Raw genomic sequence first — 19,165 nt, 5'->3', positions numbered from 1 at the left:
TGCACAACTCTACCTCTGCCCTTGTGTTTTTGTGACAACTATCTGTATGTCCCGGCTTCTGGACTGACACTGGCTTCTAAAGGCTCCTTAAGCTGTTTTTATCATTGTCATAATCATCGCCATCATCGTGACCGTGTTTCCCACCAGAAAGGGAAACATGAAGTCTCTGGTTCCAATTAGAATATCGTTTCACATCATTTATCCTGCTTTTATTCTGAGAGGACGGTTTTAGCGTCGATAAGCATAATACTTTTCTGTTTGACTATTACGTATAGTAGCTGTTAGGCTTATTGTATATTTGTATGTTCCTTTATTGTTACCAAATTTCATAAAGCTGTTTCAGTACATTAAAATATTTTAGGCCATAGATTTGTTTTCAGTACTCCTGTGTTTAGAAAACAAGTTACTAGACAGATTGAATGATCCACCTGGTTCAATTTCTTCAATCTTGGTTTTGAATTATTGCCCACTCAAATAGCTGGTTCTGCTTCTCATTTTTTCCAGTGGCATGGAACAAACACGGAAGTCCTAGAAAAGCGAAGTAAAGAATGTTAGCCAGAGGTGTAAACTGTGCTCCCTTGTCTGAGTTTGATGGACGCAAAACCGACTAGGTTTCTGAGTGCGCTTAAAATAATAGGTATCGGTGAACATGTAAATTACATGTGGAATCTTTAAAAGCAGTTGTGTTTATCAGTGTCCTTACTATTAGGTGATGAAACATGGCCTGTTGGAAAGTGGGAAACAAGGAAACCTGGGTTCCAGTCCTTTTTGGACTTGCTTACTATGTGACCTTGGGAAAGCCATTTAACTTCTTTTGTGCCTCAGTTGCCTCAAGGGTAAAATAGACATAAAATTCGTGTTCTCCCTTAGCCTCAAGTCTAAAATGGGCATAAAATGCCTGTTCTCCCTACCTGTCAGACTGGAAGCCCATTGTTGGATAGGGACTCTGGTCTGGTTTTCTTGTATCTACCTGAGCACATAGCATGATGCTTGGCGCATAGTAAGCACATCATAAATGCCATCATGATCGTTATTATTAATACTATTTTGATGCTACTGGTATGTGGGCATACATGATGGAAGCTAGTACAAGCAAAGGTTGCTGATTGGTAGAGGGATTGGAGCTACTTTTCCCTGCGTGTCTTACTCTTGGTCAGTCCACAGCTTTTGCTCAGAAGATCATCTGTTCATGATCCCCGAATGTCAGATCAGCCTACCTGCCAGTATTGTTTCCCAACAGCTACAACTTTGCATCAGTATTTGAGGTTGTTCTTCACTGTCCATTAAAGTATAACCCCTGGTTTCCTTAGAGCACTTCAGTTTACCCTTTTTTTAGGTTGAAAATGAGGAACAGTGTAATGTGGAGGTGCTTTTTTTTTTTTTTTAAATACAGCTCTCGCTCTCTCATCGATTCCTTTATGGCCCAGTATAAAAAGTGCAATACACAAGCATGGTAGCATTTTCTCATCAAAGCAGATCCTTTTCTTCTGCTTCATACATATTGAAAGTAAATGTCAGCCAAATTTTAAAAATAAAATTTATGTTCCATCATCTCAGATGCCTCTCCAGAGAAATAGCACAGGAAATAAAATAGGCAAAACTTTAATATTCCATTTTCTAGGCTGTAAGGGAAGTGAAAACAAAGCTTAGAGGAGCAGAACGGCATTAGAAAATTTGCTGTGAAAAGCCCTGTATAAAAAAATAAAGTTGTCTTATAAAGGGCTAGTTACATACAACACATTTTAAGTGCCAGCTAATTGTCAGCACTTGCAGAAGCATGTAGCTATTCTGCCATTAAACATACAATTACCGCCCCAAGATTAGAGGCTAGTTAGACAGATTTGACAATTAAATTGGTAAAGACGTGAATTGGCTTTGCGGTTTAAAATTAAATAATACATGTATGTTTAATTACTATTGTGGCAAGGGAATTGTGCTGCAATGATCATATGGTAAACTTGCAGCTGTGATCTTAAAGTAAATTTAAGATTACAGCCTGAAATTATACTGGTGACATGAATTAGACTTTATTATAGTATTAATGGAAGAGTAGTGGTAGTAAGAGTATTTATTAAGCAGTCATTGTGTGCAGAGTATTGGACTAAGCACTGGGAGAGAATACATAGGTGGGAATTAGACATAAACCCCATCTTGTGGGCAGAAGAGATTGGAGGCAAACACGTCAGGGGTGATGAATCATTAAAAGACATTACAGATAAATTCACAAAATAAGCTCAAAGCCTCAGTGGGGATGGGTGGAGTCTGAGAAGGCATGGAAGCATGCTGGGAACAGTGATCCTCCGTGGCAGAAAGAAGATGGCGGTTACCATGTTATCCAGGTGCTTTTCTCATTGGGGGAAACATCCAACACTGGTACCAAAAGAAGCTTGGAGAAGCAGTGTGATGGTTGCCCTCTTTAATGTTCATCTTATTGGACAGAGATATGCCTATTAGATACATCTTCTAATAGCCCTCTTGCAACTAAACCAATTTTGGATTTCATACATGAGGCCATCCAAAAATCTCTGTGATATTTTCTGTGTGCGCAATTCCTGTATTGAGTTCTGTGTGCTCACCACTTACCAGGAAGAAGTGAGGGTCTTCTGTTTGACTTGAACCTAGCACCTCAAACTTCAGTGGTGCCCCCTTCACTCTTAGTTGTCAGACTGAAAAAGAGAAGCTCTTTGGTCCACTAAAAGGGAAAAATGCAATGAAAATGTATAATATTTCAAATTTGAATTTCCTCTCTCACCCTGGGTGTCGTCAAAGCAGTAGTGTACATTTAAAATTTGGCCACATAGCAACTTCAGAAGAGAAAGAATGATTATTTTTTCATTAGCAACTTCTCCTATAATTATGGAGAATTATTAAGCACTTACTATATGCCAAGCCCAGTGGTAGATACAAGATAATCAGGTTGAACCCAGTCCCTCTGTGCCAATGAACTAGAGATGAGGTTCTAGGAAAAACATGGGGGAGGGAACAGCATTTTCAGAGCAAAGGGAGAACTTTAGTTTTCCTTTTCTTCATGGGGTCCCTGCAGGGTGGCTTGGTGGCATTTACATGCATTATTAATTGAGTATGGATTTCTAGGGGTTTTAACTAATTTTTGTCTTACCACTGACTCATTAAAAATAGTAATGATGACAATATGTGGGTTAAACTTGAAAACAAAATATTATTTTTCTATGAGCATTTTCTCTGCCAAAATAATTTTAAGATGATTTATAAATCTGTTGTAATTCTTCCAAGGTTAAGAAGTCAGTTTATATTGAATTGTCCACATCACCATTGCCATTCATGTAATTTTCCTCTGCTTTGGAAAGTGAAACCTGGAAAGTTTGACCATTTTAAGGGCATCATAAATGTTTTATTTCTTGATGATTTCCCTTCTCATTCTTCTAAGGAGTCTGGAATTTCTGAGTTACAGGCAGCCAGAGTCAGCTTTGCTTACCTCATGTTTATGTCTTCATTCTTCTCATTCCACTGTAGAGCTTTGATTTGCAAAATCAAGATCTAAATGTCTTTTGGGCTTTTTTGGATTTTTTTGGGCTGATCCTGGAATCAAATGCCTTAGTTGACTTTATATTGTTAGACTGATTAACCTCTGTAGGTCAGCAGGTAGCCTGAGGTCTAGTATTCTTTAGCTTTTTATATGGTATTTAAATGCTCAAAAGGTTTAATATTGTAGAAGAAACATTTGTCTGGTGAATGTTGTTGAATGTTAATGAAAAATAAAACCCCAAATGATAAAATGGTATTCTGATTTTTAACTGATTAGCTGATAATGATCCCTGATTGGTATTTCTTACACACATAAAACCCATGTCCCAATTATTAAGGACCTAAGTAAAAAAGACCAGTTACTTTAAGTTTAGAATTCAAAAGCAATACTAACATTATCTCTAATCCATGACTGAAGTTGGACCTTTTATTGAAATGTCAGAAATACATAAGAAAAAACCTTTTTTCTGCATAATTGTTGTTTTATTCCATATAGAAAGGTTTTGCCATGAGCATAGTGTTAAAAAGTTATTTCTCTAAGAGTGGTATTTCTGCATGTTGTAAACTTGTGCTATGTTATGTAAGGTTTTTGCGTGCTATTGAAATGCATTTGTTAAATGTGAATTTGAAGAGCTAAGATAAAAGTTGAGATTCTTCTATAGGTTCTCTTTTGTAAGGTAGAGAAAAATACCACAACACATTTGTCTTTTTATAAAAATCAGAACATCTTGGATTGAGATGTATTTGAGAAATTCCAAGATCCAATTGGCCTTGCTTAAATCAATATTTAATAGAATCAGTGGACTAAAGCATGTGACTGCTGCTGCCAGAAATTCAAATAGAATATCTTTCTAACTGAAGGCTTGAAAATATTTTAGGTAATGGGAAAATAATGAAAAGTTTTCAGAATAAAAGGTAATCGTGATTTCTTTCGATGATTTAAAAAGCAAGTTACTTTAATAAAAAGAAATGATCTGAGTGATTTGATTTTATGGAATTTAAGCAAGTTTTGTAAACAGTAAATAATTTGCATGGGTGTTTTATGGACATTATGAATGAGGGGATTGTATTTTTATACATAATTTAACTTTTATAACTATAATCCCTGGAGATCTTGGAAAGTTAGCTATATTGGTGATGCATATCTGTTATCAGTAGTACAAATATTCAGAACAAATAAGATAAAAGAATTGATAGGAAAGACACTGGGAAAGCTATATCTAGGTATGGGGATCAGTTCATTGGCAACAGTGGAACAGGCTATTTAATCTAACACAAACTTTGAGACTCCTAAAACTGAAAAGAAAAAAACACTAAAAAGGACATGCCTTTAATAATTTGTAGTCCTTGGCATAATGAAACAGCATAGTAAAATGTTCCAGTCTTATAGGATTCAGTGTCAGTTAATGAGCAAGTTGGAGCTGTATAGGTAATGAGACCCCAGCTGCCCCTTAGATGACACAGAGCCTCCTGGGATGCTGATAAACCTGCAACTTGTTGGTTCCCCTCCCCTAACATGGGGTTAGCCCCAGCATGACATTAAAATAGGGACTTCCTATTCTCTCACCATATCAGGACTTCCAGGAAGTTTGGGACCCCATTGGATGGGACACAGGCTGTTATAAGATTCTTTGCTAATTTGACATGTCTTCTGGTTGCCATTGATACTGCTTTTATTCCAGATTAGGCCTTGAAAAATTAGTAAAACTACTACTAACTCTCTTTTGCTGTCTCTGCTGAATCTTACCCCAGTGCTAGGATCCAGAGAGTAGCAGTGGTTTAGTGAATGTGGAGAAGAGCTGTTGATGGTTCTCTAAATTCTGTAAAAAAAGATTACTCCCTCCATACGTTCCAGTTTTCTTGGAGATGGCTTCCATGTGGCAGTTGGCTGGGAGAACTGAGCCTTGGGGTGGGAGGAAGGGTGGGAGACTGGAGGTGGAAGAGCAATGCAGGGAGGAAGGAGGGTGGACTCTTGAAAGCTTGGAACCAGCAGAACAGCTGGGATACAGGGAGCTTGTTGAGGCCAGGGAACATTTTTGCCAATCTGTTGCATTGTACTCTCCTAAACTCTTGGTACAGTGCTCTAAACACAGTAAGAACTCAATAAATACCATTGATGCCGATAACTTATTCCAGTTGTTTACTGAATGGGCTAAAAGATTTCCTGAAGGATCACTGGGTAAATTTTAATTTGTTTCAGTTTGTGGTTTAGGGAAATATAGGTTTTATTGTCATCTCCTAAGCTCTGATGGTCACATATTACTTAATACTCAAAAGTAAGCCAGGATGCCAGTTCTTAATTAAGGAAGATTAGAATGGAAATATTAAGTTTCTTTTAGTGAGTATGAAACTTATGAAGTAAAGCTCTATAACTTTAATCCCTAAATTATGCCTCTGTACAGGTGATTCCATTTCATGGAAGGGAGGAAAGTAATGACATGAAACAATCGCCTCCTTATAGGAATTAAAAAAAAAATAATTGAATGCAGGGATTCTAGAGTGATGTGAAAATGTTTCCTCATTCCCCTTTGCTCTTCCTCCTCGTCTCACTCCTGTACATGAAGTAGTTTATTTCTATTCAAAGTGAGACTCTAAGCTTGTGTGTTTGAAGTTCAGTGAGAAAGTCAGAGCCCAGGAATTCTTTTGTTCAAAACCTGAATATTGGGCTGTGCGAATTATTTCTCGGAAGGGTGCAGTTATTTCTATTGGTATATTTTGCAGATGCAAGCTCTACCCCATTACGAGTGGTAACTTGTTGAGGTCCCCTTGCTAACCTTTATCCCTTCTTTCTCATTCATAAACTCTAGTGTTCATCCAGCTTCTGAATTCCAATTGAATCATTTGGTGACTATCGAATGAATAAATTTAACTCTGGACAGAGTTCACATCTCTTCAGTTAATGTCATTGTAGCCGTATTTGAGTATGATAATAATAATAATAATGTTGGTATTTGTTAAGCGCTTACTATGTGCCGAGCACTGTTCTAAGCGCTGGGGTAGACATAGGGGAATCAGGTTGTCCCACGTGGGGCTCACAGTCTTAATCCCCATTTTACAGATGAGGGAACTGAGGCACCGAGAAGTTAAGTGACTTGCCCAAAGTCACACAGCTGGCAAGTGGCAGAGCCGGGGATCGAACCCATGACCTCTGACTCCAAAGCCCGTGCTCTTTCCAGTGAGCCACGCTGTATGAAGCATCAAAAAATTAATAATTTTTGTTAATTGATTAAAATTCTCACTAATTACTGGATATGAAGTTATATTTCAAGTATTGTTGTATTTGCCAGTTGTTACTCTGACTTTTTTGCCTGCTTCTGTAATTCCCCAAACAAATCCATTTAAGCACTATACCCAAAAGTCCTTTATCTATAAATTTGTTTTGGGTATGTTTGTTTTGATTTGTTTTCTTATACTTCTATAAGCACTATACCCAAAAGTCCTTTATCTATAAATTTGTTTTGGGTATGTTTTGTTTGGATTTGTTTTCTTATACTTCTAGCTTTCCAATCTAGCATGTAGGAGACCAAATATTTAGGCGTTAGTGAGTTTTTAAGGGATTTTAATTTAAATTTAATACTTTCTCTAGAAAGCAGACTGACTAATTTGTTAGGAACCTTGATGCCTCTCTATTGTCACCAATTTAATGAAGCATTTTGATTCTTTTACTTCCCAAGAAAAGGCCACTTAAAGGCTGCAGAGCAAATCTAACAGGCTTATGACTATTTTCTGAAATATAGTTTAAAAATTCCTTGTAAAGTCAAGAGATTGAATCATTTACACTTACTAGACATGTTTAATTGAAAAAAGATTTGAAACAAAGTGGAAAATTTACAAAAAATGTGAGTGATAATAGCAAGGCATGAAGCGAAGTGCTTGAAACTCACTTGAGATAGTGGAGCTTAGGCATCATTTATACTTTCTCCCAGCACAGGGAATGCTCCTAGACTTCTTGAACCAATTGTCCCAAACCAAATGCCTCAAGTGTAATTGTTGACATTCAAAATGACAGGACTTCCAAAAATGAAAATCAACCTGGTGATAACCTTACCTGTCAGTAAATCAGCACTGTAGTTAGAATGAGGGCATCTTTTGTTGATATTGTTGACATCGAACTGTCTGATTAAACACTAGGCTGTTGTCAGTGATTCACCATTAAGCCTGTGGTTTTCCTCGGTTTTGTTTCACAGCCCTTGGGAAAACTCTTAAGCCATTGGCCAGAATGTGGGAGCGGGCAAAGTGGGTAGGATAGTTAGCGTCCAGCTTTGACCACTGTTTCCTGCTTCGTTGGCCACAGCATGTGACTATGGCTGCTGTCCGCTTGGAGGGGAGGGGAGAGCAGCATAGGGATGGGTTGTCTTTATTTTAGTAGCTGACAACAAAGAAGGTAATTGGGGAGACTATCTAGACGTGTGAGAACATGAGCATTTGAATACTAGTCTTCGTAAATATGGGAATATGAGAGAGACATTGTCCACACAAATGATTGGAGGGATAGTTGGTAAATTTTTGTCACTCTCTGCTGCACTTGTGCGTGTTTTGAGAGGATTATGAAACTAAGCCAAAATGACAACTGTGTTGTGCATTTTCAATAGCAAACTTAGCATAATATGGGACAATTTTGCGTGTAGATGATATGCAGAGAAGCAGCATGACTTAGTGGAAAGAGCACGGGCTTGGGAGTCAGAGGTCATGGGTTCTAATCCCGGCTCCTCCACTTGTCAGCTGTGTGACTTTGGGCAAGTCACTTAACTTCTCTATGCCTCGGGTACTTCATCTGTAAAATGGGGATTAAGACTGTGAGCCCCACCTGGGACAACATGATAACCTTGTATCTCCCCCAGTGCTTAGAAGAGTGCTTGGCACTCTTCTGTTATTAAGAGTGCTTAACAAGTACCATCATCAACAAAAGAGGAAATGAGAGCTTAGTCAGGAAAAGCCTCTTGGAGAAAATGTCCCTTCAATGAGGCTTTGAAGGTGGGAGAGTAATTGTCTGTCAGATATTAAGAGGGAGGGAGTTCCAGGCCAGAGGCAGGATGTGGACTAGAGGTCGGCGGCAAGAGAGACAAGATCGAAGTGCAGTGACTAGGTTGGCATTGGAGGAGCAAAGTGGGCAGGCTGGGTTATAGTAGGAGAGCAGCGATGGAAGATAGGAGGGGGCCCAAGATGATTGAGTGCTTTAAAGCCAATGGTAAGGGGTTTCTGTTTGATAAAGAGATGGATGCGTAACCACTGAAGGATCTTGAAGAGTGGGGGAACATGGACTGAATGATTTGGGCAGCAGAGTGAAGTAAGGACTGGAGTGGGGAGAGACAGGAGGCAGGGAGGTCAGCAAGGAGGCTAATACTGTAATCAAGGTTGGATAGGATAAATGATGATAATAATAATAATGTTGGTATTTGTTAAGTGCTTACTATGTGCCGAGCACTGTTCTAAGCGCTGGGGTAGACATAGGGGAATCAGGTTGTCCCAGGTGGGGCTCACAGTCTTAATCCCCATTTTACAGATGAGGGAACTGAGGCACAGAGAAGTTAAGTGACTTGCCCACAGTCACACAGCTGACAAGTGGCAGAGCTGGGATTCGAACTCATGAGCCCTGACTCCAAAGCCCGTGCTCTTTCCACTGAGCCACGCTGCTTCTCTGATGCTTGGCTCTTGGCAAATGCTTGGATTAATGTGGTAGCAATTTGGATGGAGAGGAAAGGGTGGATTTTAGCAATTTGTGAAGGTTAAACCAGCAGGTTTTAGTGATAGGTGAGACTAATATGGGTTGAATGAGAGAAGAGTCAAGAATAAAGCCAAGGTTATGGGCTTGTGAGCCAGGAAAGATGATAGGGCCTTCTCAGTCGTGGGAAGATCACAGGGAGGACAGGGTTTGGGTGGGAAAGATAGAAGTTTTGTTTTGGATATGTTAAGTTTGAGTTGTCAGTGGGACATTCAAGTGGAGATGTCTCAAAGGCAGGAGGAAGTGTGAGATAACAGAGAGGGAGATCAGGACTGGGTATGTAGATTGGGGTATCATTCGCCTAGAGGTGATAATTGAAGTCATGGAGCGAATTAGTTCTCCAGGGGAGTGGGTTGGAGATGGAGTAGATGGAAAATAGTGGGGACCCAGAACTGAACCTTGAGGGACTCCCAAAGTTAGGGGGTGGGAAGTGGAAGAGGAGCCCATGAAAGAGACTAAGTGGACAGGGAGATAGGAGAACCAGGAGAGGACAGTGTCAGTGAAGGCAAAGTTGAATGATATATCCAGGAGAAGGGTGTGGTCTACAGTGTCCAAGGCAGCTGAGAGGTCAAGGAGGATTGGGATGGAGTAGAGGCTGTTGATTTGCAAGAAGATCATTTGTGACTATTAGAGGGTGGTTTCTGTGGAGTGATGGGGATGCAAGCCAGATTGGAGAGGGTCAAGAAGAGAATTGGAAGGATGGAACCTGAGACAGTGGATGTAGATAACTTGCTTAAGGAGCTTGGAATTGAAATTAACCTTGTAGTTCTTCAAAACAGTAATTTTGTAAGTGGACAAATGCAAAAAATTTACCAACACCAAATAGCCATTGAACCAGTGGTTCTTAAGACTCTCTTAAATGCAAAATATGTAGTCATCGGGTCATTGTTACTTTTTTGGATTATTAGCTAGAAAGATAAAAATATTCTACAAATACACTTTCATGCTTTCTTTGCAGATATATGATGCTGATTGATGGCACAAATGAAGTTTTTATGATCGATAGAGATAACTCAGTGTTTCATGTTTCAAGCCTGGAATTTCCATTTCGTAAAGATCTTCGCATCCATTTATCAAACACGCTCTTGGATGGGGTAAGGCGCATATTATTTCTCTTGAAACGGGGCCATTTTCCATATATTAAATAGCTGCATTAAACCTTTAGTCTCTTAATGAATCTAGACTCAGTACATTCAGTCTTTGATGGTTCCCTGTATGACAGTCTCTGTAGTTCATTTCCTGTCATCTTATCCTTGCAGCAGTTGTAATGACTGCCGAAGATGGAGCTGCTAACTAAACCTTTATAACTGAACATGTGGTGTTTGAGATGGTATCCTCAGGGAAGAAAGGTAGTGAAGAGATTGAAAGGGAGTTTAATGGAATTTCTTATTCATCTTTGTCTCGCTAATATTAGTAACAGGAAAAGGGAACAAGAATGTCTTAATCATCTTATTTTTTCTTTCTGTGTTAAAAATTAATTCTAGTTGAAAAAGATCCTAGTTTCTTGGGGAATTCTCATTTGTCAGATGATTTTAATTACTGTTTATTGCTAATGTTACTTTCTTTGGATGTTTAACCATTTTGCCCGATTCTTTGTTAACATTCAGCTATAGATTTTATAAGAAGTTATTACATTTGGTTCCCCAGTTGAGATTTTTCTAGAAATGGGAAAATTATCATTTATTTGATTTAAGGATGCAGTTCTGTTTGAATGAAAGTTTAATGTAAATCTGAAACTGTATCATAGCTGAGTGGGTTTTTTCTTCTAAATTTGGAGATATTTTGTAAAGCAATCTAAAATGAAATATTGTGAGGCCACACAATTTAGAAGTTTTGTGAAATGTTGTTCAAATGGATTAATACTTATAAACACTGCATTGCTAGAAAACGATGCATAGAAAGAAGAATTATTTTCTCATTTTTTTTTGTAAATACTGGAATGACAAATAAGATTAAAGCCATACTGGTTAGCTAGATTGCAGTGAACTGAAATTATACCTTTGGATCATGTACTCTTTTCCATAAATTACGGGCCTCACAATATATTTTCAAGTATGAACATTTATAAGTAACAGAAGCTCATGGAATTTATTTTATTCCAATTCTTGCAAAATTGTATTTTGTCATTTATGTTAATGGCATTAATTTCAAATTTGAGAAATATATTTTTTTGTGGTTTTTTTTTTTTACCATTGTGGTATGCCTGTTATGTTCAATATGTCCGATATATGTTACGTTGGGTTTATTCGAATAGTTGAAATTGGGGAATATATTTTCTCAGTATAAAACACTCAGATCTCTTCTCATGCAAGAGGTGTGTTCCTGATGAGCCTATGGTGAGAAAAGCTCATGCTACACAATGCGGAGGCCTCTCAGCTTTGAGACTGGATTTCCAGTCTTCCTCATCCCATATCTCTAAAGGCTGAAAAAACCCCAAACTGGGTTTTTCCGGACCCATTCATTAATTGCTTACTTAAGTGCATGAATTTGTTGAAGCACTTATATGGTAAATACTGGTACCACATGTTGGGGTAGGTGCAATATAAACAGATCTAGATAGTCCCTACCCGCCATGGGGCTCACAGATTAAGGGGAAGGGAGAAAAGGTATCTTATTCCCATTTTTACAGATGAGAAAACTGAGGCCAGGCATGACTCGCCCAAGGTCTGGTAGCAGTTGGTGACAGGATTAGAAACCGGAGCTCCTATTCCCAGGCCTATGTTCTTTGACTGTGATCCCCATGAAGGGACGATGTCCAACCTGATTATCTTGAATCTACCGCAGCACTTTTTACAGTGCGTGGCACCTAGTAAACGCTTAACAAATGTCACAATTAGTCCATGCTCCTTCTCCCATTAACAGTAACAACGAAACCCCATTCTGCTTGTCCCTTCCACTAAAAATCCTCTCCCTTCATCCTCCTCCACACTAAAAAAAAAAAAAAGCCACACATACCCAGGCCCTGCGCTTCATTAGTGATGACCCTGGCAAAGGGCCCCATCCAGGTCCACTCAGCCTACTATCCCCAGTGAGATCTGCACCTCTGGTAGCATGAAAAAGGAAACAAAGCAAATGGAAACAATTTAAAATGAAAGATACAAGCTTTATTTCACTAAGCAGAAATGGAACTATTATTTCCAGTATTACATCAAGCAAGTCTGTTAAAGATAAGGACAGTTTTACAAACCCAAGACGGATAGGGCACTGTGGCTAAGCGGAGCAGAGTTTTCTTTGTGATAAATTATAATCTAAAAAGTATTGCATCGACGAGTGGTTGGCCAGTTCTGAGACTACCGTTGGCCAGTCACCCAACTTCCTGTCAGCACCCCCGTTTTCCATGCTGTAGAAAATGTTAGATAATAGTGCAGGTGAAAGCCCATTACATCCAAATGCACAGGGCTTTAAAGTAATTTCATTGTAATGGAATTTTCTTGTAATCATCTTAAAGTTGACCTCTAGAATTTTGGTTTCCCTCCTCCCCCCTTTGAAATACTGTTTTCTACCAGGGCTTTATTAACTTCAGATTGTCCTCTAGTTCTCTTCTATCTATTCATTAGCAAACTGTTCCTGTAACATTCCAAATCTGAGTAAACTTAAATTTCTTAAATTGTCTGGCTGTCGCCTCTTGAGCTTTGCTGTTTTTGTAATGATCTGCCAAATTGCCGCCTTAACCCCCAAAGATGTGAAAATAAGGGATTAATTAAATTCACCATTTTACGTGAAATGAATCAGTGATTGGAATTTACTTTTTAATCTTCAAGTTTCCAGAATGAAGTCAGTAGTTAGAAAGCAAAATCTAGGAGCAGAGTATGTCATTAGAATTTAATCCTGTATAATAATAATAATCCATCGTGTGTCCCCCTGACACTTTTATTAAGCTAAAATCCCATTTTAGCAGAACATTATTTGTGAAGTCCCCATCTTTCAAAAAGATATCCTTGTTTGCATGAGCTCATTCACTGCCAGCTTTTCTCCCTTCTCCCTCCACTCTGACGTGAAATTGGAGATTGGGCAGATAGGGAATCCCTGCCCTCTACTTATAATTTATTTTAGTATATGTCTCCCCTGCTAAATTGTAAGCTCCTTGAAAGCAGGGATCATGCTTACTAACTCCATTGCACTCTCCCAACTGTTTGTCTGATCTCTACCCCTTGCCACCGCCCCCACCCCCCCACAAACCCCTCAAACCCCATACATAAAAAAGGTATGTGTGTATGGGGGTGTATATCTGTTAGCTTTTAAGATGCCCTGGGATTAGTAGAATCCCCAGTTTGGCAAAGATGGGTTTAGACCACATGAAACTTAACAATTTAACAAAACTAAGGATTTTTTTTTTTCAAAGTCAAAAAGGAATTGAAAAGGGAAAAAAGGCTAATTATTTTGGATAGTTTTAAGAACCTTTGGAGCATATTTCAAATAAGAAGTGATAAAGCTTCATATCGTAATAACTTTGCTTCCAGGAAAATTGGTAGCGAAAGAAAACTATTACAGCTCCTGATTAGGTGAGCATGGTTAACATTTATGAATTTTGCCATTGCCAAGTGGCAGCAGCATAGGTTGCATCTTGCCGCCGATGGTCAAGTTCACTGATAAACGATATTATGATACTGAGCTAGCAAAACTGAGCTAACCTCAGCTAACACAGAAACCAGATCGACAATACCAGTGAAAATTTGATATAATTCCAGAGTAATCTAGGTCAGAAAAATCACACATGCCCCAATTATCTGCTATTTCAGGCAAGAGGTCGTTTTCCCCTCAAATTAAGGTAATTTGAGTGCATTGGACCTGCTGACTGGAATAGTCAATGAAATGGATTGATGGAATAATGTTTAATAATTGTGCCGTTCAATATCACAGATCTTTTTAAAACATCACTAGCCCTGAAAACCCTTGTAATCTCTTGGGATATTGAAGCAATGACTAGATTAAATCCTGGCCCAGTCCCATTTAATCAACTGAAAGTTGATCGTATCAAGACAGCATGGGGGGTGAGTTCTGAGTAGTCACCAGCCATATATCTTTTAGGGCCACATCAATGATAGCTAGTCGAGAATTCTAGTTGGATTCCAGTTGGAGTCACGTAGCAGGTGACTAATCAACGATCAATCATTGGCGTTTATTGAGTGCTTACTATATGCAGAGCACTGTACTAAACTCTTGTGAGAGTACAATATAAAAGCATTGGTAGACACAGTCCTCACAAGGAGTGTGCAGTCTAGTCTTGCTAGACTACTGTCTAAGACTAATGAGCTGTTGTGAAGCAAATTTGAATTGCATAGCAGTAAACTCTGCCTTTACCTTATTAAAACCAACTGACTTACATTTGACTTCCTAGTTTTCAATGTGGAAAGATGCACCTTTTAAAAATAAGGGAGAAATTTAGCAAAAACAAGCCTCAAAAAACAGGGAGAGGGCCCAGATTGTGTTCACTGTATTTCCCTGCAGCCTAAATTCATTCTCCACCTTGAAACTGCCATGGTCACTGGAGATATTTAAATGAATATATTTTATTTCTTATGACTTCGCTATACAGGTTTAAAAGGTATTTTTACCTGGCCTTAAACCTGGGGACACTGAGAAAGAGATTGAATTGTGATTGTGGAGTCTGGGCCAGGAGCACGTAAAGAAGGGGATTGAATTGTTGAGTGACATTATTAAGCAGAAGAGGTTCATTGCACGAGCACATCAGCTCCAGAGACCTGTTCTGACAATGCCTGGGAAATATGCCGATGCATCCAAAAGGTCAAGGGATGTGAAGGTGGAAATAGGATTAACCCTTTGTCCAATCCTTTGATGCACTACACTAAGTAGTTGATATTCTGTTAAAACAAGAGAGATGATAGACAGCCCTTCCCACATGAGAGAAATTTTCTCCCTTCATCCTTTCGGGGAGGCAGAAGAGAAATGACAGTTTGGTGGTAGTGAGCAAGATGGAGGAATCAAACATTGAATTAATTAGATTTAGCTGCCTTAGGGTGATAGTACTTTGCAGCCACATAACTCCCCATTCAGGATGGCAGGTCTGCTCACCACACAGGGAAGATTTCCCTCTAGGGAAGAAAAGAAAATTTCAGTGAAGAAATAAAAATGCATAGGTTGTACCAAATGCATGTGTGAAGAAGTAATTGGAGAGAAATAAGCTGTAGAGAGGCAAAATCAGAATATGAAATCGTGTGAGATGAAACGGGGAAGTGTGAAAGGAAAAAAGGAAGATGAAATGTAAAAGAGGGGTTTAATATTTAAGTACTTCTAGTAAATCCCCCTGGAAAAGAATTAAAGGAAACCCCAGTTTAGAGGAGGGAGGCAGTGGAATCAGTGGATCAATAGTATTTATTGAACACCCACTGTGATGAAAGAGAGCTCAGAATTGAGGGCTGAGGGAATCTCCTTATCCTCTAGGAACTTGGTGATGGAGATGGTGTCCCCTGATAAGGATGGATGAGCTTCCGTCCTGAGATTTCATGATCGAGAGTCTCCAGGAATTGATTGTATAATATCACCTTAATCAGTTAGTGACTTAAGCAATACACTGAACAAATAGATGGGCAGAGGTGCAGCACAGTGTGAAGTGCACGCAAAGGAGTGCTTTTTAAATGCCAAGGATCTGTTTAGCGGCTGAATTGACCACAGCCTAGTGCCGATGCTGTGCTGTAGTGTCGTAACGCAGAAGGCAGTTGCCTTGGTAACTGCTGCAGCCTTAGCTGTCCACTTTAGGCAGCTATTTTTTAGGATTCCTTTTAGATCTGTCCACCTTGAGCCGTGCCCTAGGTGGTTCTTTCTTCAGTTAGTTAAGGAGTTTATTAAGCACTTACCATGTGCTGGACACTGAGTTAAGCGGTAGGGTCAATTCAAAATAGACAGTTCAGACTTGAGTGGGTTAAATTCCTCAGCTTCTTCCCTAACTAAGCCCTCATTTCCTCTTTTCCCACTCCCTTCTGTGTCACCCTTGCACTTGGATTGGTGCACTTTATTCACCTCTCCCTCAGTCCCACAGCACTTAGGTAGTAATAATAAGAACGATGGTATTTGTTAAGTGCTTGCTATGTGCCAAGCACTGTTCTAAGTGCAGGGGTAGATACAAGGTGATCAGATTGTCCTACTTGGGGCTCACAGTCTTCATCCCCATTTTACAGATGAGGTAACTGAGGCGCAGAGAAGTTAAGTGGCTTGCCCAAGGTCACACAGCAGACAAGTGGCAGAGCTGGGATTAGAACCCATATCCTCTGACTCCTAAGCCCTTGCTCTTTCCACTAAACCGTGCTGCCTATGGTACATTTGAAGGGGTGTGATAAAATGTTTGAAATACATGAAAAGGTTTATTCTGCTAATTTTATATGTCAAGTGTTATGAAAACATTTTCTTCTTGTTCATGGTGAAGTTTTTTTTTTGGTTTGTTTTTTTTTTTAGAGGCACTAATCTTTTTACTGTGTTCAGTAGGAATGTATTTGTACCTGTACTGAGTGAATTGCCAACTCCATTTATATTCCTCACTTATGGAGATGAGTGACTACCCAGTTGTCATCTATTGTTAAGGTTGCACCTGGGCAACTAGGTTGGTAGGAAGTGGTTCCAACATGGTCTTCTCTTAGCATTGTCATGGGTGACTCTGTTGAGTCCCGACCCCTGAAGAGTCCCCTTTGGGCAGCAACCCTCTTTCTTCATCGTGCATTCTTCCCTACTTCAGAAATCTGTACCTATCAGCAGGTGGATTGATTATGTTGAACAATATTTATCCTTTCAGAGTGTTGACTTTTAAGAAAGCTCTAAGTCCAAAGTGAGCCAGTGTTAGATCATTATCTCAAATGCCCTTCTTTTTTTATTTGGTCTTGGGATTGTCTAGTATAAACTTTTCAGGAAAAATCTCAAAGCTGAGGTGTAGAGTCACGAAAGCATTGCAAATGGTCATTAATATATTCTTATATCTACACAAACATGCGCACGTACTCACACCCCACCAAAGTCGTAAAATATACTAGAAAGCTGATTGTCCCTGCTGTTGGGTTTATATTAGATCATAATGAAAGAGTGAATCAGAAAATCAAAAGTTCAGAATTTAAAAAACAAAAATGAGTTTTCAGCTGTCCGTTTTTGTGAGGTGAGGAGAATGGTTCAAGGAGAATGGATAATTCAGATTTGCTCTCCTAAAAACAGGTTTTGTTCAGATTTTTTTTATTGGAACATATATCCATGGCAGTTATTTTAAAACCTCACAAAAAAATTCATTTAAAAAGAGAAATTTGACAAATCCTTCCCTCTAGCAGCACTAGTTTCAAAATTAATTTTAGTGATGGAGTTGATTGAGAAGGTGAGATTTGTTCCGTATATAAAACTCATTAGAGCACAGGTGTAAAGTGATGAAGAAACTCATGGGCATCATTTTGTTCTTTTAAAGGAAATGATTGTCGACAAGGTAAATGGACAGGTCGTGCCTCGATATCTGATATACGACATAATCAAATTCAACGTAAGTACTTTTTGTTTTTACTTGACTTCTCAGTAGAATGAATATTGCTCTCTTCTCATATTTCAATCTGGAGGAGAAGGACATAAATTTAGCTGAGTTCCCTGCAAGTTTTGCAGAGGACAGATCTATCAAGAAACTTCCATAGTTTGCCCAATTGAAGGAAAAAAAAAGAATTTGTATTTAACTTGAACTGTGAAAGAGTGTTGGCATCCTTTCTGTAGCATTAAGTAGGACCAAAGAGTTTTTTATTCCAGTGAATTCTTAAATGGAATAATAGATTAGGGCCATGTCTGCATAGGGCAAGCTTATGGGCAGTGTAAAAAAATTTCAGGGAAATTAGAGGCACCTTAACAGTAACATTAACTGACATATAGCCAGCTAATGTTAGGGTGATTTGTCACATTTCAGCCCCAAGTGTTAGGTGGATTGCACCAATATAATTCCTTCTGAAAGATTGTACATCTTAGTTGTCCCGGGAATCTTTCCAGGTGTCAAGTACTATTTGTGGGCGTCACCGGCTCCATGTTGCCTGCCGTCTGCCTGGATTCTGGAGACTGAAATGGGACGGGTGCTCCCTCTCTCATCCTACCCCAGGGTGGCAAGGGTGAGGGGCTGAGATTTGAGAATGCTTGGATTCCTAGCTGTCATTCCACTAGATAGAGTGGCACTAAAATGTCTCCCATGAATCGACGACCTATCGTGGCAGGAGAGTTTGCGTTCGCTGATGAAACTTAGAGCTATGCCATATAGGGTAACCCATAATGGAAAAGTTTAAGCCGAAGCGTCGAGGTCGATTCTTCTATGCTGGGCAGCAGCGGCGTGGGAAAGAATCAGAGGCAGATGATCAAGTGATCAAAATGTTGATCAAAGACAACGGCAGAGACTCAGGGTTTTACTGCATGGAAGAAGGTAATGGTAAACTACTTCGGTATCTGTACCAAGAAAACTCTATGGATACACATACCAGAATGAATTTATGACAAAAGATGGGACGTGGAAAGGGTTGGAAATGACGGGCATTTGAAGAAGATGATTTCTGGAGTGTACAAAGTCATGGGTTAGTAGCGTATAACCCCACAGTGCCTGTCTTGTCGACAGCATAGTCCTTGCTGTTATACCATTAGATTTGTATGTAACGTTGAGTTTCTCTTGAAATGAGAAACAGCTTAGTCTAAGTGCTTAGAGCATGGTCCTGGGAGTCAGAAGGATCTGGGTTCTAATCCTGGCTCTGCCACTTGTCGCTAAACTTCTCTGGGGCTCAGATACTTCATCTTTAAAATGAGGATTTAGACTGTGAGCCCCATGTGGGACATGGATTGAGTCCAATCTGATTATCTTGTATCTACCCCAGTGCTTAGTATGGTGCTTGGCACATAGTATATACTTAACAAATGCCATAAGAAATTGATTCAAACCAAAACAGAAATTTCCTATGAGAAATTTTCTGTGAAAATATTCTCTTCCTGAACTGA

At 39.2% G+C, this 19,165-nt stretch overlaps 1 protein-coding gene across 2 annotated transcripts in view; it reads left to right on the top strand.

The window, feature by feature from the left end:
- Window positions 1–19,165, top strand: part of RNGTT (RNA guanylyltransferase and 5'-phosphatase) — a 229,558-nt gene that overhangs the window by 47,533 nt on the left and 162,860 nt on the right. For both annotated transcript variants that reach the window (XM_029047073.1, XM_029047074.1), the window contains exons 9-10: window positions 10,185–10,320; window positions 17,622–17,693. In XM_029047073.1, the coding sequence (XP_028902906.1) occupies window positions 10,185–10,320; window positions 17,622–17,693 (208 nt within the window). The remainder of the gene's footprint in view (window positions 1–10,184; window positions 10,321–17,621; window positions 17,694–19,165) is intronic.

Source organism: Ornithorhynchus anatinus, chromosome 19 (assembly GCF_004115215.2).
Source record: "Ornithorhynchus anatinus isolate Pmale09 chromosome 19, mOrnAna1.pri.v4, whole genome shotgun sequence".
NCBI lineage: Eukaryota > Metazoa > Chordata > Mammalia > Monotremata > Ornithorhynchidae > Ornithorhynchus > Ornithorhynchus anatinus.
This window is presented reverse-complemented; position numbering and strand designations above follow the sequence as displayed.